Genomic DNA, 23,752 nt, shown 5'->3' on the forward strand with positions numbered 1-23,752 from the left:
TTCCCTGGAAGGAAGCTGGAGGGAAAGCAGACTGACCTGGGCCGGGGTGGCTCTAGTGCTACTGGCTCCATCCTTCCCCAGACACGCAGACAGCAGGCTCAGGGAGCGATGGCGTCTTGATCATTCCCCAGCAAGTACCTCGAAGCTTTGCCCCCACTTGGTCAAGTGAATGGAGCTTCCCAAGCCAGCCTACTCAGTTTATTCTCCTGGCTTGTTTGTTTGGGGGGGGGGGCCACCCACCAGTGCTCAGGGATTACTCCTGTCTCTGTGCTCAGGGATTATTCCTGGCAGTGCTCCAGGGACCAGGTGCAGTGTTAGGGTTTGAACTCAGGGTGACTGTGTGCAAGGGAAGCACCTTAATCCCTGTAGCATATCCAGCCCAAGATTTCCAGTGTATTAAGGAAGAAGTGTGCTGGTTCTGTCTTGAGCCACACCTGGTGGTGGTCAGAGGCTCTGAGCTCAGGGATCACTCCTGGCTGTGCTCAGGGACCATAGGCGGTGCCAGGATTTGAACTGGGGTTGTGCCAATCACAGCCTCATGCTAGGCAAGTGTCTTACCATTTTTATTCCCTGGTCCCCGCAGTGTTTTTTTTTTTTAAAATGGATGATCTCACTCATCTGTGGTATATAGAATAACTGGACGAGGGAATGCAAGATATTAAATAGGGACATAACTCAATGACCCTTGATCCCAGAATATAGGAAAGAGAAGGACAGAGAAGGAAAGAAATCCAGGTGCATAGCTAGAAGAAGTCAACAGGAAGTAATGGGGTACAGGGGCCTCGGGGTTCGGGTATCCTGGTAGTGAGAGGGGTGTAGCGTAGAGCTTGATATCCGAACCACAGGCAACGGCACTGAAAGCAAGAAATCCAACCTAGAACAACCAGACTTCAGTATGTGCCTATCAGGGTCAGAGCGGGTAGGGCATCTGTCTTGTATGCAGTCACAGGGGGTTAATCCCCCAAATCCTACATGGTCCCCCAAGCACTATCAGAGCCAGGAGTAGGGCCTGAGCATTGACAGGTGTGGTCCAAAAACAGAAGAAAGGGAGAGACAGAGACAGAGACAGAGACAGAGACAGAGGGAGGAGGGAGAGAGAGAGGGAGGGAAGGAGGAGGAAGGATGATGAAAGGAAAGAAGGAAGGAAGGAAGGAAGGAAGGAAGGAAGGAAGGAAGGAAGGAAGGAAGGAAGGAAGGAAGGAAGGAAGGGAGGGAGAGAGGGAGGGAGGGAGGGAGGGAGGGAGGGAGGGGGAAGGGAGGGAGGGAGGGAGGGCAAGGGAGGGAGGGAGGAAAGGAAAGGGCCGGTCAGGGAGGCAGTCTGGGGGTTCCTGGGGTGGAGGGAACCTGGGTATGCTGGTGGAGGGAAGTTGGCACTGGTGGGACTGATGCTGGAACACAGTATGTCTAAAATTCAATTATGAATAACTTTGTAAATTATAGTGTCTTAATTAAAAACAAAATAAATTAATTAAAATCTTTCTGAAAAAGGAAGAAGCTGGTAACCATCATAAATACTCAGCTGGTCCGTGGTGCTTTAATGAGTGACCACAGACTGATTCTTGGGTTTGCGTTTTGGGTCACACCCAGTGATGGTCCGAGGCTGCTAGGTGCTGGGGCTGGGGAGACCAGGCAGTGGGGGCTGGAAGGGGCCTCCTGGTGCATCACCTGAGCTCAGCCCCCCAAGCCACCTTCCCGGTACAAAGCTGAACTTCCCTTGTAGCCTCATGCTCCCTGCGCCAGAGAGTTACCAACTTTGGAGCCCCGAGCTCCGAGATCTGCCTGCAACGTGGCCAAGGGGTGGGCTTTGCACCAGGGGCGCACCCTCATCTCCAGCCCTTAGAAGGGACTTGGCATCCTGCAAGTGAGAGGGGGTCCCGGAGGTAGACAAGAGAAACCCCACCCTACCCCCACTAGCCAGGTGCAGTTGCTGCTGTTTGGGGGCTGGTGTGTGGGGGGGAGCAAGTGAAGCTTCAACAACTGAGGAACATTCCTGCCAAGGCACAGGAGGGTTTGTGTGTGTGTGTGTGTGTGTGTCTGTGTGTCTGTGTCTATGTGTCTATGTGTGTCTGTCTGTGTGTCTGTGTCTGTTGTGTCTATGTGTCTGTGTGTGTCTATGTGTCTGTGTGTGTTTGTGTGTCTGTGTGTGTCTGGTGTCTATTGTGTCTGTGTGTCTGTGTGTGTCTATGTGTCTGTATGTGTCTTTGCGTGTGTCTGTGTGTTGTGTGTGTATCCCTGTGTCTGTGTGTGTATGTCTGTGTGTATGTGTGTCTGTGTTTGTGTCTGTGTATATGTGTGTCTCTGTGTGTGTGTGTGGGGGGGGAGCTACCAGTGCTCAGGGGTCACTGCTGGCCTGGGGGGTGGGGCGGGGGTGGCGGGGGACCGTCCGGGGGTGCCAAGATCACACCCAGGTCTGCTGCGTGACAGGCAAGCGCGCTACCCATGGCGCTGTCGCCCTGCCAGGAGGATTCTTTATTTGTGCGGGTCAAGGTGCTCTAGGAGAGCAAAGCCCTGGACCCACATTCCCCCTGCCCAGCGGGGCGCAGGCGGACAGTGCGCCCCGCCCGCCCCCAGGGTCTCCAGGTCTGTCGCGCTCCGCCCCTGCGGTGGGGGCGGGACCCGCGGCCACACCTACCCAGCGGGCGCCGGCCCTGCTGCCCCGCTGCCCCGCTGCCCTCCTGCCCGCCATCCGTCTGCAGCGCTGCCCGCCAGCATGAAGATGCACTTCTGCATCCCGGTGACCCAGCAGCGGCCCGACGCGCTGGGGGGCCGCTACGTGGTGCGCTGGCAATCCCTCCCGACCCCCATCCTGGGCCAGACGGGGCAGGCGGAGGCTGGGGGGCCGGCCCACGCCCCCTCTCAGTCCGGGCGCTTGTCTCGCAGCTCTACTCCGTGCATCTGGACGGCTCCCTCCTGTGCCGGGTGCGCTACAGCCAGCTGCACCGCTGGGACCAACAGGTGAGCCTGCGGTCCCAGGACTCCCCCCACCCCGGGCCTTCTGCAGCTGGGGCCCTCGCGCCCCCCTTTCCAGTCCAGCCTCCAACTTGCCCCCGGGAAGGTGCTGAGGCCCCTTTCTGTGCCTGCTGGTCCCCCAAACACAACGGGCAGAGGTGCATTCTTAGGCGTCGCAGCTGTGGGGCATTTATTCTAAGAGTCACTCCCTTTATGCATCAGAACCTCTTATTTGGGGGCCAGCGGGTAGGGACTTGCCTTGTGCGTGGCTGAACCGGGTTCCATCCCCAGCATCCCTTAGGGTGCCACCCCGCTCCCCAGCACCACCAGGAGTGATTTCTGAATGCAGGACCAGGAGTAAGCCCCGAGCATTGCCGGGTGACCAAAACCCCTTTTTAAAAAATCTTATTTTATTTGGGGTGGGGGAGTATGCACGGAGGTGTTCTGAGCTTCCACCTGGGCTCTGTGCTCGGGGGTCACTCTTGGGGTGCTGGGGGAGCATATGCAGTTGGGGGATGAAAACCTGGGTAGTCCACACGCAAAGGCAGCGCCCAGCCCTGATGCTCTCTGTCCACCCCAGGCCCTGGCTTCTGGCCTGAGAGCATGCAGGGGGGAAGCCGTTTGCTGTGGACACAGCTGACCAGGGTCACCCCGGCCACATCTGGGGTGCCCTGCTGTCCCCTAGTTATGAAGGAAGTAGGGGAGGAGGGCCGTGTCCTGGCACCTCTCACTAGCTTTAGGGGGGATGTCAGACCCTTTTGGGTGTGACCAGTGGACACAGCACCTGCCCCAACCAGCTTCTGTGGATGGACACTGCAGGGGGACACTCTGCTTGGACACGAGGCTCTGTGTCTCTCCCACTGAGAACCAGCCCGGCACACATCTGCCGGCAAGCTCAGAATATTGGACAAACCCATTTTCGGGGTTTGTTGGCAGAATTTTGGCACCCACACAGTGGTAAGGTCGGCGCCTCTCTGAAGGATCCCCACCAGACAGTGTTGGGGACCACCCAGTGATCAGCAGGGAGTCTGAGAGGGTGGGGGGAGGGGAAGCGAAGCGCCAGTGACTGATCCGTGTTTGGGGGTGTAGGAAGGGCTGCATAGGAAAGCACATGGGGGGCTGCATGGAAGAGGTGTCCTGGGTATTCACTGGAGGAAGCTGGCAGCCCACCTCCTCATTGTCATGTGGGGGACTGGGGGGGCACCAAGGGGGGAGAAGACCTGCCTGGCCACTTTATGCTGTTCGCCCCAGCAGCTCTTGGGAGGGGTACTGGGGCTGTGAGGACAGGCTGGGTGCTCCCACTCAGTAAGCAGGCTGGCCAGGGGGAGGAATTCCTGAGCCCTTAGCCCCTGGTGATGGGGAGCCCTGGGGAGACGCAGGTCTCCAGAGAGGGGACTCATCTGAGTAAACATGAAGCCCGTTGACTCCAGGCCTTCTGGATTTTTCTTCCCTTCTGTTTTTGGGATGGGGGCACATGCCGTGGTACTTGGGGCTTATACCTGACTCTGCACTTGGGGTTCACTCCTGGTGGGTCTCAGAGGACCCTGTGCGGTGCTGGGAATCGAGTCTGACCTGGATTTGGTTCTTCTTCCTGTTGGTTTTGGGCTGGCTAGCTCGGGGCCCTCTCCCTGCTCTGTGTGAGGGGTCGCTGGTTGCTCAGGGGGCCTCTTTGGTGCCAGGGGTCAAACCTGGGCTTTCTGCAGGCAAAGAAAGTACTTGGTCCGTTGACTGGGTCAACGGGCCATTGGGCCTTACTTTTCTTTCTTTTTTTTTTTTGTGGTTTTGGACTTTTTTGGCCCACACCCGGCGATCCTCAGGGGTTACCCCTGGCTCTGCACTCAGGAATTACTCCTGGTGGTGCTCGGGGGACCAAATGGGATGCCAGGGATCGAACCTGGGTCAGTCATGTGCAAGTCGTATGCGACGCCCTCCCCCACTATACTATCATTCAGGCCCTGGATCTTACTTTTCTTTTTCTTGTTTTTTTTTTTTTTTTGCCGGGGGGAGAAGAGTGGGGTTTGGCCCACACCCAGTAATGCTCAGGGCTTACTCTGAGTGGTTCTACAGTCAGGAATTATTCATGACAGTGCTCGAGGGATAGTATGGGATGCTGAGATGGAACTTGGGTTGGCCACATGCAAGGCAAGTTCCCTCTCTCTGGCCGTTCGCTTTGGGCTGCTCTTGACCATAGCAGTTTCTCAGACTCGGGCTATACCCAGTGGTGCTCAGGGGCGATCCCTGGCTGGGCTCAGTCGACCGTATGTGGCATCAGGGCTAGAACTGGAGCTGACCACTTGCAGGTAAGTGTCTTAATCTCCTACTTACCGCTCTGGCTATTATTATTATTATTATTATTATTATTATTATTATTATTATTATTTGCTTTTTGGGGGGGTCACACCCAGCAATGCACAGGGGTCACTCCTGGCTCTGCACTCAGGAATTACCCCTGGTGGTGCTCAGGGGACCATATGGGGTACTGGGAATCAACCTGGGTCGGCCGTGTGCAAGGCAAATGCCCTACCCGCTGTGCTATCGCTCCAGCCCCCCTAGACTTTTATTATTTTTAAAAATCCTTTTTGGGGCCAGAGCAATAGAACAGCAAATAAGGTGATTGCCTTACAGCAGTCTACTGGGGTTCAATTAAAAACAAAAAACAAAAACCAGCACCACCTCTGTTGTACTGACCATCACTGGCAGTGTTTCCAAAGGGCAGAGCCAGGATCCTGCCCCCACCACCACCACCACACACACCACCAAAAAATCATTTGACCCTTTAGAAAGTGGATTCGGGTATTTTGTGGTAACCTCCTCAATGGGAATCTGACTTTTTCATGTGACTAGTCAGGGGTCCTGGACTTGGGGGAGGGAGACCACAGATCTGCCACTGGAAGCATGTGCTCATCTCCTGTCCAGGGTCCGTGGCAGGGCCATGGCTTAGTACTGTGGGTGCTGACCTGGGTCTTGTGGCTCAGGTAGGGGGAGTTCATTGACCTGTGCAGGACAAGTGTCTGCATATGTTGGTCGGGTTTGTGAGTCTCTGCTCTCCTGTTGGGTCAACAGTCGCTCCGTTGTCTTGAGAGACTTCTGGAGATCACTGTTGCTCCCTTTCTTCTTGCTCAGGTGGTTCTGGCTCATGGCGGTGCATATTCTGTTGGTCTCTTTGACATCATACCTCCCTGTTTCCTGGTGCTAGAAAATGCCCCAGAAAAGTTCCTGTCTCTCCTACCATGGCCTGGACTCAGCATCCATTGCTCCTGGCTCCCTTGTTGCTCTGACTGGGGAACTAGATCTGGGCAGCACTGGGGGTGTGATCACTGCATCTGCTGTGCTCTGCTCCATGCCTGCTCTTGGCCTCTGTGCTGACAAAGCAAGGAAAACACGTATGAAGGATGAGACCTACATGGGCTTGTCCATGGGGCCTCTATGTACCTACAGAGAGTTCTCTTTGTGTACACGGACACTTGGTATCTCCAGCCGTGATCCATGATCACTGTGGGAACTGTGTTCCCCGTCTCTGCCATCCCAGGGAATGGCCACTGTAGCCATACGGATCCTGCCCCGTCGCTGGCCATGTACACTCATTTACTTACTGGATCATATCTTTTTTGCTTTTTGGGTCATACCCGGCGATGCACAGGGGTTACTCCTGGCTCTGCACTCAGGAATCACTCCTGGCGGTGCTCAGGGGATCATATGGGATGCTGGGATTTGAACCCGGGTCGGCCGTGTGCAAGGCAAACACCCCACTCGCTGTGCTATCATTCCAGCCCCGTTACTGGATCATTTCTTTTTCTTTTTTTCCACATTTTTTTTTTGTTTGTTTGGGGGCCACACCTGCTGGTTTTCACCAGCTCACTCCTGGCAGAGCTTGAGGGACCAACTGAACCAGAGTGAGCTGCCTACAAGGCAGGTGCCCCATCTGCTCTACAATCTCTCCAGCCCCACTTTCCGGCTCCTTTCTGTTGGCATCTAGACCGGGATCTGAACTATTAATCCGCTCTGACCAGAAATAAGTCGTTCAGGTAGAAACTGGTGTTCCTGCTCTTTCTCTGACCTTTGATTTCCAGGCTCTGTTCAGTTCCGGAGCTACTGAAATCATCAATTCCTTTTCCCGTCATTCCTTCAAGGACGTGGTTTACTCCTTTTGTGACTAGGAATTTTTTTTTTCACATTCTCCATTCCTTCCTGAGATTCTCCCAACCTCCACAAAGATATTTTTAGATCTTTGCAGCTGTTCAGGCATCACACATAGACACGGGCTCCTGTAGCCACAGGGATAGTAATCCGACAGGACAGTCACGTGTCTGAGCAGAGCAGCGTCTTTCAACACCACCCTCCCACCAGGTCCAGTGACTGTTGATGGTTTTACTATCTCTCTCATTCTTCTTTTCCAGAACTCCACATAACGGGGGATGTATCGTAGACCTTCCTTTTCAGACTAACTTCTCCATGCCAGTGTGCCTCAAAGGCCTCTTTGAGTCTTTTCATGGATTTATGGCTCATTTCTTTTAGTGCTGAATAATATTTCATTGTATGTATGCACTATAGTTTGTTTATCCAATGGTTGAAGGGAATCTTGGTGGCTGTCTGTTTGGGATGGTTACAGCTAAAATAGTGGTAAATATTCACATGCAGATTTATCTGGACATTGTTTTCAAATGGATTGGGTAAATATCTGGTAGTGTTTTTACTGGATGATAAAGTAAAAAAAATGCTTAACCTTGTAAGAAGTTAAAAATTTTTAAAAACTTTTTTAATTGAATCACTTTGAGATAGACCCCTAAAAAGCTGTTCATGATTGGGTTTCAGTCATGCAATGTTCCAACACCCATCCCTCCACCAGTGCACATTTCCCAGCACCAAAGGCCCCAGGTTCCCTCCCATCACCCCCCCCGCCCCCCACCCCTGCCTGCCTCTATGGCAGGTGCTTAAGAAATTAAAATTTGAATCAACAGACTGGAGAGAGAGTACAGGAGATAAGGCTTTGTATCCTTCTGAACCAGTTGCCTTGTGTCTTTCTGAACCAGATTCAATCCCCAATACCATGTATGGTCCCCTGAGCACTGCCAGGAATAACCTCTGAGCAAGAGCCAGGAGTGAGTCTGCCAGGAAAATAATAGTAGTAGTAGTCTGCCTGCAAAATAAATAAATAAATAAGTAACCCCAAATCTTAGTAAGAAATTGCCAGGCTGTCTCGCAAAGTGGCTGTTTCCTTTTGCATCTCCTCCTGGAGGAAACCTTTTACAGTTCCAAACTGCGAAATGAAATCAAATTCAAAATCTCTCTCAATCAAATGCCAATGTAACAAACCCCACAAACCGCATCCGGTAGCTGTGTTCTTACTAGCCTTTCTGTCAGCCCAGCCCTCTCTGCTAGGACTTTCTGTGCTTCGCAAATGCTCTGTCCCTGCTGCTTCTGAGTCAAGTCAGTCACAACTTGGCCCACTTTGAGCGGCTGTTGCACACTGGCAATGTGGCCAGTGTGTCGGAGGAGCTGAATATTAAACGTGAGGTTGAAAAGTGCTCCCCGGGGGCTGGAGCAACAGCACAGCAGGGTGGGCGTTTGTCTTGCACGAAGCTGACCCGGATTTGATTCCCCCCCTCCCCCCCGCATCCCATACGATCCCCCAAGCATCAAAAGGAGCAATTCCTGAGTACAAAGCCAGGAGTATCAGTACCAGGAGTACAAAGCCAGGTGTGACCCAAAAGGAAAGAAAAGTGCTCCCTGGGGACGAATGGATGTCCCATGGCATCATGGCACAATTCTAGGTTGCTGTGCGGGGCTTCCTGCTTCCCTGGAGGGCGTGGCTGTGAGCAGGGATGACTCGCACTTGGAGAGAATCCTCAGAGGTGCTTTCTTGGGAAGGGATGTGAGTGGGGAGCAGGGGAACCCCAAGCAGAACCAGCAGCTGCAAAGTTCCCGATCACCGGGGAAAGATGTCAGCCTTTTGATCCCAGGCAGTGCTGACCCTTGTGGTGAAGGTAGGGCCTGGGCAAGGCAAACATTTGCTGATTACATGCCACAGGGCGATAACGGCCGCGGAATCAAAATTGCACCCATTGGCTTCTCCTTCCCGGTAAACCTGCTCGCCTTCTCTCCCTGTGACTGACAAGGAAGTGGCCAAGTTTGGGGCTTTGTCCTCCTGCCCCAAGTCCCAGGTTCAAGCCAGACTTGTTCAGGGCTGGTTTCCTTTTTATTTATTTATTCATTCCTGCTCCCCTCTCCAACCCCCAGTCCACTGTACTTCTCTATTTTTTATTTTTTTTGCTTTTTGGGTCACACAAAGCTATGTACAGGGGTTACTCTTGGCTTTTCACTCAGGAATTGCTCCTGGTGGTGCTCAGGGGATCCATATGGATGCTGGGAATCCAACCCGGGTTGGCCGCGTGCAAGGCACACGTTCTACCTGCTGTACCTCCACTCTAGTCCCTACTTCTCTTTTTTTTTTTTAAATTGATTTGGGACTTTACTAGTGTCAGGGCTTGCTCATGGCTCTGTGTTCAGGGGTCACTCTTGTAGGTAATCAGGGTGACCAGGGATTGAATCAGGGTTTGCTTATGCACTTATGTCCAGGACAAAACTTTACCCACAGAATTGTATTTTTCTTTTTGGGTGACACCGGTGATGCACAGGGTTTACTCCTGTCTCTTCACTCAGGGATCACTCCTGGCAGTGCTCGGGGGACCATATGGGATGCCAGGGTTGGAGCCCAGGTCGACCGTGTGCAAGGCAAACGCCCTCCCTGCTGTGCTATCACTCCGGCCCCTACCCATAGTATTATCTCTTCACTCCTCCTTCTCCAGTTTTGTTTTGTTTTGTTTTGCTTTTTGGGTCATACCTGGCAATGCACAGGGGTTACTCCTGGCTCTGCACTCAGGAATCACCCCTGGCAGTGCTCAGAGGACCATATGGGATGCTGGGAATCGAACCCAGGTCAGCTGCGTGCAAGGCAAACGCCCTACCCACTGTACTATTGCTCCATCCCCCTCCAGTTTGGTTTTGATTTTGATTTGTTTGGGGTCAACACCCAGGGATATCAATGCCCAGGCCTTCCTCCTGGCTCTGTGCTCAAGGACCATTCCTGGAGGTGCTCAGGGAACCCTATATAGCCAGGGATCAACTCAGGATCAGGTGTGTGCAAGGCGGTACCTCACCTACTGCATAACTCTCCAGCCTCTCTGTGTCCTATGATGCCTTATTTTCAAGGGGCGCCAAAAGTGGGGGTCTAGCTTAAGGGCAGATGCATTTTTGCTTCTTTCAATTTAAAAATGCTTTTTGATGCATCCACCCTTGGCCTCAGGATCAGTGCTGCCCTGGTCTCGAATCAGCCATGGGTGGGAGGAAGGCGCAGTCCTGGGTTTCCATGGGAAATGTGCAGGCTTCATAAGAATTCTATAAATAAATAAGTAGGAATTCTATAAATGGGCCAATAAAAATATAATGAGAATTGTATACAAAATTAAAATTTCTCTAGTGGCCTCGCTAAAAAGTGTGGGAAAGGGCCAGAGAGTTGGGACAGTGGGGAAGGTACTTCCTCTGAAGGGGGCTAAGCTGGGTTTAGTCCCCAGGACCAGACGTGCAGGAGGTGGGGAGTTAGAGTCACACAAATTGGGGTATGCTGTGTGCACTTCCGGTTGGGGGCTTGTCTGGAGATACGTAACCTGTCTCCCCAACACCCAACAGATATCAGGGCTCACTCCTGACTCTGTGCTCAAGGCTCACTCCTGGCAGTGCTCTGGGCACCAGATGGGGTGCCGGGAATTGAACCCGGGTCAGCAGTGTGCAAGATCAGTGCCCTCCCCACTGAACTATCTCTCCAGCTGCAGGAAGGTTCATTTGAAATAAAGTGCTAGAGTGAGACTCGCCCCACACCTCAGTTTGGTGTCCGCCAACCTGAGCTTTCCCGCCCTCCGTCTCAACTGTGTGTTTGCTGGATCTTTCAGCTGAGGCGGGTCTTTGGAAACTGCCTGCCCCGTTTCCCACCCAAGCACTATCTTGCGATGACCCCGTCGATGGCTGAAGAGAGGCGGGACCAGTTGGAACAATATTTGCAAAATGGTGTGTATTGGAGCTATTTGGGTTTCTACTGGACATATCTGTTCCATGCTCTGAAACTCACCTATTAAAATGTGTGCTTAGGGGCCGGGAGACTAGGCCAGGAGGTAAGCAGGGCGGTGCCTGCCCGTCCCACCTGCAGGCACCTCACCTGATCCTTCACCACAGTCCACTTCTTCCCTCCAGTGTCCCATCTCCCCTCATGTCCTCCCTCCTCCCCCCACCCCCCGCTGCCTCTGTGGCCTCTATGGCAGACACCATATCCTTTTCTCCTTTTAGGCTCTGTGGTTTCGGCACTGGTACTGAATCACTAATAGAGTGTCACGAATATTCCTTTACCTCCTCCCAGCACCCAGTCACACACAGAATGAAGATCCTTTTTTTTTGGGGGGGTCACACCCAGCAATGCACAGGGGTTACTCCTGGCTCTGCACTCAGGAATCACTCCTGGTGGTGCTTGGGGGACCATATGGGATGCTGGGAATCAAACCCTGGTCGCCTGCATGCAAGGCAAATGCCCTCCCCGCTGTGCTAAGGCTCCAGTCCCTGAAGATCCATTTTGGTTTAGCTCTTGGCTGCTCCTTGTCCTGGTGGTCGGCACAGGCTGAGGGGCTGGCACTGTTAGCAGGGCCGGGAAAACGCTCAGGAGGCTCACAGCCATGAGCTGCTGTCATTTGTGAAGCTGCTTTGTGGGGTTCCAGCTTCTGCACGGTCTTCAGCCCCGAGACACCATGGGGCTCAGCCAGGGGCCTCTCAAGCCCCCTGAAAGCCAAGCCCTAACTCACCTAGCTCACTGGTTGTATCTCTCAGTGGCTGTGGATCCTGGCATGTTGAGAAGCGACGTCTTTGTGGACTTCTGGAAGCTGGCACAGCTGGTAAGCTCGCTTTCCTGTGCTCCAACTTTGCTTGGCTGCAGGATGAGCCTTGTCGTGATGGTGTGAGCCTTCCCAGCCATCAGCCTGTGGATTCTGGGCTCCGGTAAAATCTCTTCCTTCAGTCTAGACTGGAGGATGGTTGCTGTGTTGGTCTTTGAGGGTGTGAGGTTGGGGTGGGTGGGACGGATAAAAGGGAATGGGCTAGAATCTTGATGGATTGTTTTATGTGACTCGGCCTTGGGAGTATTCATTCGAACAGAGTGATTGTGTTTCTATACTGTATACTGCACAACTGATCATGAAGAAGGAGGCCTTTCGGGGGCCAGAGAGAAAGCAAAGTGGGTAGGGCACTTGCCTTGACCAGGGTTTGATGCTCAGTACCTCACACCTGAGCCCACCAGAGAGATCCTGAGTGCAGAGCCAGGAGTAAGCCCTGAGCACTGCCAGATGTGCACGCCCCCACCCAGAGAACAAAGAAGAAGAAAAAGAGGAGGAGCAGGAGGAAGGAAGAAGTTGAAGAAGAAAAAGGAGGATAAGAAGAAGGAGGAAGAAGGAGAAGACCTTCACTACAGAGCGTCTCTCTGGTCTCTCCAGCTCTTCAGAGCCCAGGGGTTGGTTCGTCCTTGCTGTTTCCGGATAGTGCACCTGAGTGAGAGCCTCTGTGTTTATTGGTTTCTGATTATTTCATATCTACAACCTCCAGTTCTAGCCACAGGGGAGCAAAAGGCAAAACTTCATGATTCCTCAGCACCAAGAATTATCTATTGTGCCAGAGAGCACAGCTTCCGTGTGTGTGTATGTGTGTGTGTGTGTGTGTGTGTGTGTGTGTGTGTTGGAAGTGGGGGCGGGGCACACCCATCTGTGCTCAGGGTTTACTCCTGGATCTGTGCTCAGGGATCACTCCTGGTGGTGCTCAGGGGACTAGATGTAGTACTGCGAGCGTTGGTCTGCTGCATCCAAGGCAAGTATCTCCCTGGCCCCAGCAAACTATTTTTTTGTGGGGGGGCATACCCAGCGATGCTTGGGGGTTAATCCTGGCAGTGCTCAGGGAACCATATGGGATGCCAGGGATGGAACCTGGGTCTGCTGTGTGCAAGGCAAGCGCCCAACCTGCTGTACTATCACTCCAGTCCCAAGGGCAAAGGTTGGGGCGTCTCTTTGGCGCCTCTGTCAGGTCTTGGAGTCACTCAGGCAAACCCTGCTTTCTTTAGCACGTGGCTCTTCCAGCTGGTCCCGTCTCCCCTCCTGGCTGTGGGGTTTTGACAGGCCTGAACCTTGTCAGTGGCTATTTGCTGACTGGCTGGAGCCGGGGGTTTGCCTGTGAGCACACCAGCTGATCCTCGAGCATGCCCGGCCCTGCTGTAACGTTTGATTACTTAACACGCAGCTAGTGTGACTGAAACAACCCAGGGAGGCCAGTTCCCTGTGCCCCCGTCACCCGCCTGGAAAGTTCTGTCTGTCCAGTAGTTGCTTTTGTAGTCGGGCCCCAACTCTGGGTCAGAGAAGGGCCTGGAGTGAACAGCCCCAACGCTGAAGGACTCCAGCGGAATCAGCCCCCAGAAAGGAAGCGGCTGTGGGCAGACAGCGCCCCCTTGTGGAAGTGCTAGAACAGCCCGTCCACAGGGGTGGCCCCTGGGTCTGCCGCTGTGGCCACTTCCTGGTTCCCACGCTCGTTTACTGAACTTCCCGAGCTCTGACCTTGCCCGTGTCTCAAGGTATCATCTCATCCCGCAGCTGGAAGCCCAGGGTCCTGGGTTCCCCACATCCAGAGAGCAGCTTGCCGCCCCAAGTGAGGGTGTGGACACACGGGGTGACCTGCCCCCAGGTCACAAGTGACCGCTTCACATGGACTTTTAGCGGGGTCTGGAAATATTCAAAAAGGGAAGTGCAGTCTGAGACGCCCGCCTCACCTCAGTGCCATGGAGGACTTTATCAAATGCTTCACCCCCTACTAGAACGGGGGCTTTGTGGCTTATTTGGAATTACCCACGCAGCGTGTCAGTGCTTTGTCCGGCCCCACTTCAATCACCCTGAGTCCCCTCTCTCACATCCCTATGTCCTGTGAGGGACCTGAGAGAGACAGACAGAGACAGAGAGACAGAGGCTCAGAGATAGAGACACAGAGACAGACAGAGATAGACAGAGTGACAGAGACAGAGAGAGAGGGGGGACTGGCATGGGTTGGTGGGGGGCGGCTTATGCCGGGGGAAATGGTGCTTTGTTTGCTACAGGACACATTTCGCATCAGCCCTGAGGAGGCCTCTCTGGCCGTGTTTCTGCCCAGTGGAAGGAGCGTGCAGCTGACAGTTCTCACCTCGGACACGGCTGACAGAGTCCTGGAGGTGAGCTGGGTGTGAACTCGAGCTCTGTTGAGCAGAGCAGGACTCCCAGGCCAGATAGGGCCTGGGGTTGCCTCTGCGTGGGTATGCTCTGGGAGTCTGACGAGGGGCTGGAGAGCTAGCAACAGGAGGAAGTCAGAAAACTTCTAGAACCTTCTGGACAGACAGTTCTAAACTAGAAAATGGTGCGTGTGTGTGTGTGCTCACACACACACACACACACACACACACACACACACACTCCTCAGGAGGCCTTCCAGCTTGCAGACGCGTCTCCCTGGGACCACAGGGGCTCCCGCCCGGCTGTTCATGCCTGCCTCCTGGCCCCAGAGAAACACTTGGAAACACTCACCTAGAACTTGGCCCTGTGAGGCTCAGCCTGAAACTTTTCCCCACTATCTACTTTACTGGACACCCCCTTTTCTGGGCCCTGGCTCAGTGAGACTGGAAACCTGGGTCCCCCGGCACCCTGCCCTGCTCACCTGGAAACGGGGGGTGTCCTGGTGACTCTCCCCTCTCATAAGGCCCTGTGTGATGGGGTCCTCCTTTCCTCCTCACTGTCTGCCTCCCAGCAACTCCCCTTTCGCCACAGGCCACGCCCCTTTCGCCACAGGCCACGCCCCTTTCACCACAGGCCACGCCCCTTTCACCACAAGAGCCAGAAGAGAGCCAAGTCTGGCTCGAGTGGGCATGTCTGCTCGCAAGACAGCCTCTGGGCTGAGAGACAGTACGGCGAGTGGCGCACTTGCCTTACACAGCTGACCTTATCCCCCTTCCACATGCCATACAGTCCGCTAGTCCCACCGGGAATGACTCCTGAGCTCAGAGCCAGGAGCAAGCCCTAAGCATCTGCAGGTGTGGCCCCAAGCCAAAAAATAAACAAGACAGGCTTACAAACTACTACCTGAGCACACACCCACACAGTACACTCACAACCCCACATCACACTACTTCCACACCCACTCACGTTCACCTCCCCCACTTAGGCTCAGCTGCCCACACTCACCCCTCAATGCCCATACTCACACCCACCCACTCACATTAGTACCCACACCCATACTCCCCACTCACCTGCATTCATACTCTCCCCTGCGCTCTCGTGCCCACGACTCTCCCCTGCGCTCTCATACCCACAACTCTCCCCTACACTCTCATGCCCACAAGCCTCCCCTGCGCTCTCGTGCCCACGACTCTCCCCTGCGCTCTCGTGCCCACGACTCTCCCCTATGCTCTTGTACCCACAACTCTCCCCTGCGCTCTCGTACCCACGACTCTCCCCTACACTCTCGTGCCCACGACTCTCCCCTACGCTCTTGTACCCACGACTCCCCCCTACACTCTCATACCCACGACTCTCCCCTACACTCTCATGCTCATGGCTCTCCCCTATACTCTCATACCCACGATTCTCCCCTGCGCTCTCATACCCACGACTCTCCCCTACACTCTTGTACCCACGACTCCCCCCTACACTCTCATACCCACGACTCTCCCCTACACTGGCACTCATACCCATATTCTCCCCACACTCATATTCAAACCCATACTCACATTCACACACATACACCCACACTCTCCTATGCTCACATTTAAACCCATACTCACACCTCACATTTATACCCATACTCTCCCCTACACGCACACATACCCACATTCACTCTCTTACTCACTCCCACCACACTCACGTCCACACTCACATGCTCCTACATTCACGCATACACTCCCAACACATGCCCCTTCTCACCCCCCCCACATCCACACCCATACCCGTACACACACTCAGACTCCCACTCCCACACTCTTACATACACTCTCTCAGAGCCCCCCCCCTGCGCGTGCGCGCGCACACACACACACACACACACACATGCACACACACGGGAACGGTTTCTTGCTTTAGTTGGGGCTCTCTGCAAGAGCTTGGGAGCAGAGAGGAATCGGGAGAGCTGGGGTGAGCTTGGACTGTGCTGTGCACCCACTTTCCAGGCTGTTTCTTCCCTCTAGCGCCACCCGGGCACCCTGGTTCCCTCCACGCATCCCTGGAGACGCTTCCAGCTTGGAGCCTGGCAGGGCCCAGGAGTGTCGAGGGGGTGAATCCCCCGCCTGGCACCCTGACACAGAGGCGAACAGCGAGTGCCGCTGTGCTGCAAGAGAATGATCCAGGAGCCCCGACGTGAAGGGGGTTGTCGGGGTGGGGTCCCCAGAGGGGATGACACCAGGCAGGTGACACCCTGGGCGGAGGGCACCCCACAGCTTGAACAAATCGTCCACAGTGAGGGTCCAGGAGGAAGATGAATGGGGCTCTAGGGTTCCCGCGGTGCCAACAGCCAGTGACAGCTGCTTGTCCCAACCCCGGGGAGAGGCGGCAGGCACTGGTGCAAGCCAAGTGGGGGGACAGTCCCATTGGCCAGTGACCCCGGCAAGCAGCCCTCGGGCAGGGAGGTGGAGGGTGGGCCGGGGCTCGTGGACTCTCCTGCTGACCAGCTCCACCTGCAGACACACCCACGTCCCTGCTTTGGCGTCAGCGTCCCGGGGGTGGTTTTCCGCGTGAGTGTGCATGACCTGAGATGCAGATGCCTCTTCCTGAGACCCGGGCAGGCAGTCGGGTGGACCTCCACCTCAGCCCACCCCGTCCCTCTTCTCCTTGTCCTTTTTATTTTTTTTTCCTTTCTGGGTCACATCTGGGGATGCACAGGGGTTACTCCTGGCTCTACACTCAGGAGTTACTCCTGGCGGTGCTGGCGGACCATATGGGATGCTGGGAATCGATCCCGGGTCAGCTGTGTGCAAGGCAAACGCCCTCCCCGCAGTGCTATCACTCCAGCCTCCTCTCTTTGTCCTTGCCTTCAGGTGCTGTCGCGCCGGCTGGGGCTGTGTGCAGAGCACCAGGACTACTTCGGCCTGTTCCTCATTGGCTTCCAGCAGGAGGCTGAGCCCTCTGGTAAGAGGGAAGGGCAGGTGTTGGCAGGACCCCGCTGAGGGTGTGTCACCCCAGGGAAACCCCAAGCACTGGAGAGTGGGAGAAATTGGAGCTGAGCCACAGCGGAAAGAGAGTGGGAGGTGGGGGTCTTTCCAGTAGCGCCCCGGGGCCCGGGCTGCTGTCTGTGCCCCCTGCCCTCTCGGGGTGCAGTATGGCACTCTCTTTGGGCCGCTCCCCTACCTTTGGGTGGCATGAAGCAGCCCTCTCCGGCACCCTCGGGACGCTGAGGAAGTTGGGTTTGGCAGTTCTGGGGCTGAGGGTGCCGGGCTAGCTGCTGCGGGCTGTGGTGTGTCGGCACAGGTGGAACCTCCGTCTTTCGTCTGTGTCCTGTGTCCACCCCCAGCTCAAGAGACAGGCCTGTAGGGAGCATCCGACACGCTTCTCAGAATGTTCGGAAAGTTCAGACACACTTGCAGGAGAGCACTGTGCTTGGAGTCTTGTTCAGTTTCCTGCTGGCACGGCCCCTGTCTGTGGGCTGCTCTCTTTAACGGGGACTCCCCCTCCCTCACCCTTCCCTAGTCCTGAAGAAACTGGCTGTCTTTGAACTCCCGTTTGTTACTCTGCGAAGTGCTGAAGTGGAGAACTGCAGAGTGGAACTCAGGAAGTGGTGAGTGAGTTGTTCTCACCACAGGGGGCGCTCGTAGCTGGGGAGACACTGATGATTATTCTTTTTTCTGAACAGGAAATGATTGACCCCATAGGTTTGGGGACCTCTACCCTAAGTCTTTTTTTTTTTTCCTTTTTGGGTCACACCCGGCGATGCACAGGGGTTACTCCTGGCTCTGCACTCAGGAATTACTCCTGGCGGTGCTTGGGGGACCATATGGGATGCTGGGAAACGAACCCAGGTCGGCCGCATGCAAGGCAAACGCCCTACCTGCTGTACTATCGCTCCAGCCCTACCCTAAGTCTTTATTAATGATATTTGCTGTTGTTCGCATCTTAAGTTTCCGAGCCCCCCTAGGAGGGGCGCTCACAGAATGCATAAAATAGGAAAATAAATGTCCATCCCTCTCGGGTGCAGCATGAGAATCTCTCCGGGCCGCTCTCCTACCCCAGGGTGGCAGGAAGCAGCCCTCTCCGGGGCCTTGGCATCCTGGAAAGCTGAGGGAGGAAGCTGCATCAGAGAAAAGAACGGGGGTCTTGTCAGGAAGGGGAGCCTTGGTTCAGAGCACAGAGGGCCGCACTCTATGACCTTTCATTTTGTGTGACTGAGGACTGGACCCAGGGCCTCACCTACCAGCAAGAGGTTCTCCCTCCAATTCCCCACTTCGAGAGCCCAGCCCGGGGGCCTGGGTGCTGTCTCCCCACTAATGCCAGGTGCTGCCCTGTCCAGGTACCTGGACCCTGCCCTGGACTCCAGGCTGATGGACTGCGGCTCTGCCCGAGATTTGCTCTACACGCAGGTGAGGGTAAGCAAAGCGCCAGCCCCTCACGGGAGCTTTGGCTTGACACCATTAGGAAACATTTGCGCCCGTGACTAGCTACGAAACCTTTGTACTGGTCTGTCCTACCTGCACACCGAGAATCAGCAGATTCGGGGGAACTCATGGGAGGAGTCGCTGTTTTGTGGGTTCTCACCACTGGCCAGAGACGAGCAGGTTCCAGGGATTGAACCAAAAGGTTCAGAGTGTTTTCGTTTGTCTGTTTTGTGTTTGAGCCACACCCTGTGATGCTCAGGGCTCACTCCGGGCTCTGTGCTCGGGGATCACTCCTGGCAGTCCGGGGCTGTATGTGGTGCTGTGCTGGGGGATCAAATGTAGGTCAACTGCTTGCAGGGCAAGCGCCCTAACCACCGTGCTGTCGCTCCAGCCCTTCTTTGGTCTTTTATTTTATTTTATTTATTTATTTTGTTAGTTTTTGGGCTACACCTTGTGATACTTAGGACTGACTCCTGACTCTGCACTCGGGGTTCATTCCTGGCAGGCTCAGGGCATCATGTGGGGCGTTGGGGATCAAACCCACAGGCCACGTGCAACCTGCTGTACTGTCACTCCCCCTCCCACCACCAGCTTTTTTAAAAAAATTGGGGGGCCACACCCAGCAATGCTTAGGGCTTACTCCTGGCTCTGCACTCAGGAATTACTGCTGGTGGGCCTTGGGGGATGCTATGGGATGCCTGGGATGGCACTCGTGTTCCATGGGCAAGGCACGCGACCTCCCCGCGGTGCTATGGCTCCAGCCGCCCTTGCTGCTTTGTGGGTTCTGTCTGGTCGCAGCATGGGGGCCACCTTGATTCTGTGGTTTCCACGCACCCATCTTTTTTTCTCCCTGGCTGGCCGTTTGCTTCTTTCTTCTTGGTGTTTTATTTTTTATCTTATCGTTTACAATATTTGATTACATTTCATATTCATATACATTTCATATATGAATATTTATTTCATATTCAAACATCAATCTAACCATCACTACACCTTCCCAGCACTATATTTCGGGTGTTTCCATCTTAAACCCCAATCCCTATCCCAGAGTAGAACCGAAATAATATACTATTTCCCTTTATGATTGGTTGCCTACTATTTGAACCCTATCAAATGCGGTGCGGTGCTCTTGGAGTATGGGCAGGGTGTGTCCTGTGAAGCCCAGGAATAGGTTCACTCATGGGTAAGCCTCGGCCGGAGCATGTGGGGAGTGGCCGTGAGCATGGCTGAGGTTGAGTTCTGGAGGTTTTCAGCTGCCTGGGCTGGGTCCCTTGGGGCGGGAGGGGTTTCACCCATCCCCCTCCAGGGCGCCCTGAGTGAAACAGCCTGGTGCGGGGTCTGGCTCCATGGTTATGGCAAGCGTCTTGCTGCTCCCTCCCCCTTCCAGAAGAGTAGCTGTTCTTGGTGGTTTTATAGGGAAAAGTTTGATATTTTCAATTATGTAAACATTTTTAAATAATTTTATTTATTTATTTATTTATTTATTTATTTATTTATTTATTAGTTTTTTTGGGTCACACCTGGGTCACTGTCGTGGCTCTGCACTCAGGAGTTACTCCTGGCGGTGCTTGGGGGACCATATGGGATGCCGGAGATTGAACCCAGGTTGGCCACGTGTAAGGCAAACGCCCTCCCCACTGTGTGTGCTATTGCTTTGCCCCCTACGTTTCCTTTTTTTTTTTTTTGCTTTTTGGGTCACATCTGGCAATGCACAGGGGTTACTCCTGGCTCTGCACTCAGGAATTAACCCAGGTGGTGCTCAGGGGACCATATGGGATGCTGGGAATCGAACCTGGGTCGGTCGTGTACAAGGCAAACACCCTACCTGCTGTGCTTTTGCTCCAGCCCGTGCCCCCTACATTTCTTTACTATGACTTTTGTTTGTATCTAAGAAAGATTCCCATGGGGTCAGGCAGTTAGCATAGGCGTTACTGCACTTGCCTTGGATCCCCAGGACCCCCGTTTAAATTCCCAGTGCTGCAGATGGTACTGGGCACCACCAAGGGTCTGTTCTGAGTACAGAATCAGGAATAGCCCCTGAGCACTGTGGGGGGGGGGCGGTGGCCCAACCCCACAATGACAATAGCACTGTAGCACTGTCATCCATTGTTCATCAATTTGCTCGAGCGGGCACCAGTAATGTCTCCACTGTGAGACTCGTTGTTACTGTTTTTGGCATATCGAATATGCCACGGGGAGCTTGCCAGGCTCTGCCATGAGGGCGGAATACTCTCTGTAGCTTGCTGGGCTCTCTGAGAGGGGTGGAGGAATCGAACCCCGGTTGGCTCCGTGCAAGGCAAACACCCTATCCGCTGTGCTATCACTCCAGTCCGACAATAATAAAAAAAATTTAAAAGATAACCTACCTCAAAATCAGATAAAATTTCCTCCTTCGCTTTCTCCTGATTCTTTCCTCTTATTTATTTAGCATTTACATCTTCACCTGGATCTCTTGGACAGTGGTTTGCGCTGGAACCCAGCTTCGTTTTTCCTCGTTCCTCGGTGCAGCCAAATGCTCCCCAAGTAGTTAAATAACCTCTGCCCCCGCCCACTAATTTAAAGACGAGCTTTAAAGCCTGCAAGTGCTTCCTTCTCTCCCCCTGGCTGTGTTTATAGCCTTTCATGCACAGGCACGGTTTCGTCCGATTTACTCACTTCTGCTGTTTGCTAACCTGACAACTCGACCCCCGCTGTTTGAAGGCGCTGCGGGACATGGCAAAAGAGTGGCCCAAGCTCAGCGAAGCGCAGAGGCAGGAGCTGGAGGCGCTCCAGAAAGAAGACAACCAAACCAGGGTGAGTGGCTCTCGGGCCAGGGGTATCTGTGGCAGGGACTTAGACTCAGCTGTCCCCACATTTCCTATACCCGTCCAGCACCAACGGTGAGAGCCCTTTTCAAAACTGAGGTGACCACGCCCGTTGATTCCTCTGTCTGTAGGTTTAATAACAGCTTATTCCTTATTCTAATCAAATACAGGCTCTCGCTCGAGTCCTTTGCCAAGTGAATTAGTCTGTATTAATTCATCCTCAGCGCTGTTTTCCAGTCACGAGGAGTCTCATTCTCCGTGACGTTATAATTTACTAACCGACTCCCTCTCGTCGGAAGTTGGGTTTTGCTGGTATAAATCACCTCGGCAGCAGGTGCTCCAGGCCCAGGACTGTCTCTGATTGATTCTTGTCCTCCTCGGACACCAGACACTTCCCTGCTGGAGGTGCCGGCGCCATGGACAGAGTGCTCTTTCTGAGTCTGCGTGTCCAGATGCTCCTAAGGGTAAATTTGATGCTGTGATGCTGTCATCCCGTTGCTCATCGATTTGCTCGAGTGGGCACCAGTAATGTCTCTCATTGAGAGACTTATTGTTACTGTTTTTGGCATATCCAATATGCCATGGGTAGCTTGCCAGACTCTGCCATGAGGGCGTGATACTCTCGGTAGCTTGCCGGGCTCTCCGAGAGGGGCGGAGGAATCGAACATGGGTCGACCGTGTGAAAGGCAAATGCCCTACCTGCTATGCTATCGCTCCAGCCCTAGGGTAAATTTATCATATCAATTTTTTGAAAACTTTTTTTTTTATTGGATCACTGTGAGACAGACCCTTACAAAGCTATTCGTGATTAGGTTTCAGTCATGCAGTGTTCCCTCAACACCCATCCCTCCACCAGCGTCCATTTCCCAGCCCCAGTGTCCCCAGGCTCCCTCCCATTACCCCCAGCCCCCACCCTCTGCCTGCCTCTATGGCAGGAGCTTTTCTTCACTCTGTCTGTCTGTCTGTCTGTCTGTCTGTCTGTCTGTCTCTTTCTCTCCTTCTCTCTCCTCTCTCTCTGTGTCCTTTTGGGCATTATGGTTTGCAGTATTGACACTGAAAGATTATCAAGTATATCCTTTACCCACTTTTAACCCTCAGATCTTGTCCAGTGTGATCATTCCCAGCTACTATTGTCATACTGGTCTCGTCTATATCTTACCTACCCTCTGCCCCCCACACACTTGTGGTTAGTTCCAACCACTGACCAGTCTCCCTAACCCTTATTTTCCCTAGCTAATATTCACATGGATTTTTAATGCTTCCAGAAAAGCTGTATCCACTCATAGGCCTCTGCCCGGGGCAGTGCATTAAACCTGAGGCCAAATTTCAACAGAATAAAAGGTTTCTGTTCCAATGTTTTGCCTTTTCCTCCCCTATTCTTTAGACTTTCCCAGTGTTTACCACAAGACATTGATTTTTGAACAAAATACAGGTGAAATTGAGGACTACGTTTACTTTGGTTAGTACAGAAAGTCATTCTTTTTTAAAAAAAAATTATTTTCATAAAGCTGTTCATATCAATTGGTTACATTCAGTATTTCAACACCATTCCCACCACCATTACACCTTCCTACCACCATTATTTCAAATTTTCCCACCACCATTCAAGCCTGCCTGCCAGGGGCAGGTGCTGGGTAATTTATTTTCTATTGCTTATTATAAATATCATGAGAAGTTTTCTGGAATTCTAAAATTGTAAATGGTTGGGGCCAAGAGACATCTCTGTAAGGAGCTAATCTATTTTGAGGTTCATTCGGGAGTCTCTGGGTCAAGGCTGTTGATGTGTTGAGATAGCGCCCAGAGGCAGATGGTGAGCGTGACAGCCAGGACCCCCCAAAGTCATTTTTAAAAGGCTTGGGAATTTTGAGAACTGGATTGAGGGGATTCAGAAAGACAGAACAGGAGGGAGAGAATGAAAAAGAAATGAAAGGAGAGAGAGAGAGAGAGAGAAGAGAGAGAGAAAGGAACAAGAAGCTGGCCATGATTTAATAGTTTCTCTAAGTGAAATTGATGTGAAGGAAAAGCCATTTAGCTTTAAATGATAGTAGATTAAGTACAGCCCTGGGAACTCTTTTTATAAATAAAGTTTTATTGGTACCCAGTCAGCCGTGCTCATTCACTTATGTGCTGCCTCAGGCTGCCTTGTGTCCAGGCGAGGATGCGAGTCACTCGTTGCAGCAGACACCGCCTGTCTGAGAACACGCGTGTGGGACTTGGCCAAGGAGATTGCCAGCTTTCACGAAAATACATAACCCGCCTGCTGCAGTTGCAGGGATGAAATGAGATTTTTTTTCAGGAACTATAGAAGTAACTTTGAGTAGATAAT

General features: G+C 53.4%; 1 protein-coding gene across 1 annotated transcript in view; it reads left to right on the top strand.

Moving 5' to 3' along the window:
* The first annotated feature begins 2,710 nt into the window (after window positions 1–2,710).
* The window catches only part of SNX31 (sorting nexin 31), a 38,102-nt gene continuing 17,060 nt past the window's right edge, over window positions 2,711–23,752 (top strand). Inside the window, 9 exon segments of the mRNA XM_055124481.1 lie at window positions 2,711–2,776; window positions 2,881–2,955; window positions 10,896–11,010; window positions 11,818–11,882; window positions 14,114–14,224; window positions 17,072–17,162; window positions 17,721–17,808; window positions 18,538–18,607; window positions 21,323–21,415. Coding sequence (XP_054980456.1) covers window positions 2,711–2,776; window positions 2,881–2,955; window positions 10,896–11,010; window positions 11,818–11,882; window positions 14,114–14,224; window positions 17,072–17,162; window positions 17,721–17,808; window positions 18,538–18,607; window positions 21,323–21,415 — 774 coding nt within the window.

This window comes from Sorex araneus, chromosome 2 (assembly GCF_027595985.1).
Source record: "Sorex araneus isolate mSorAra2 chromosome 2, mSorAra2.pri, whole genome shotgun sequence".
NCBI classification, from domain to species: Eukaryota; Metazoa; Chordata; class Mammalia; order Eulipotyphla; family Soricidae; genus Sorex; species Sorex araneus.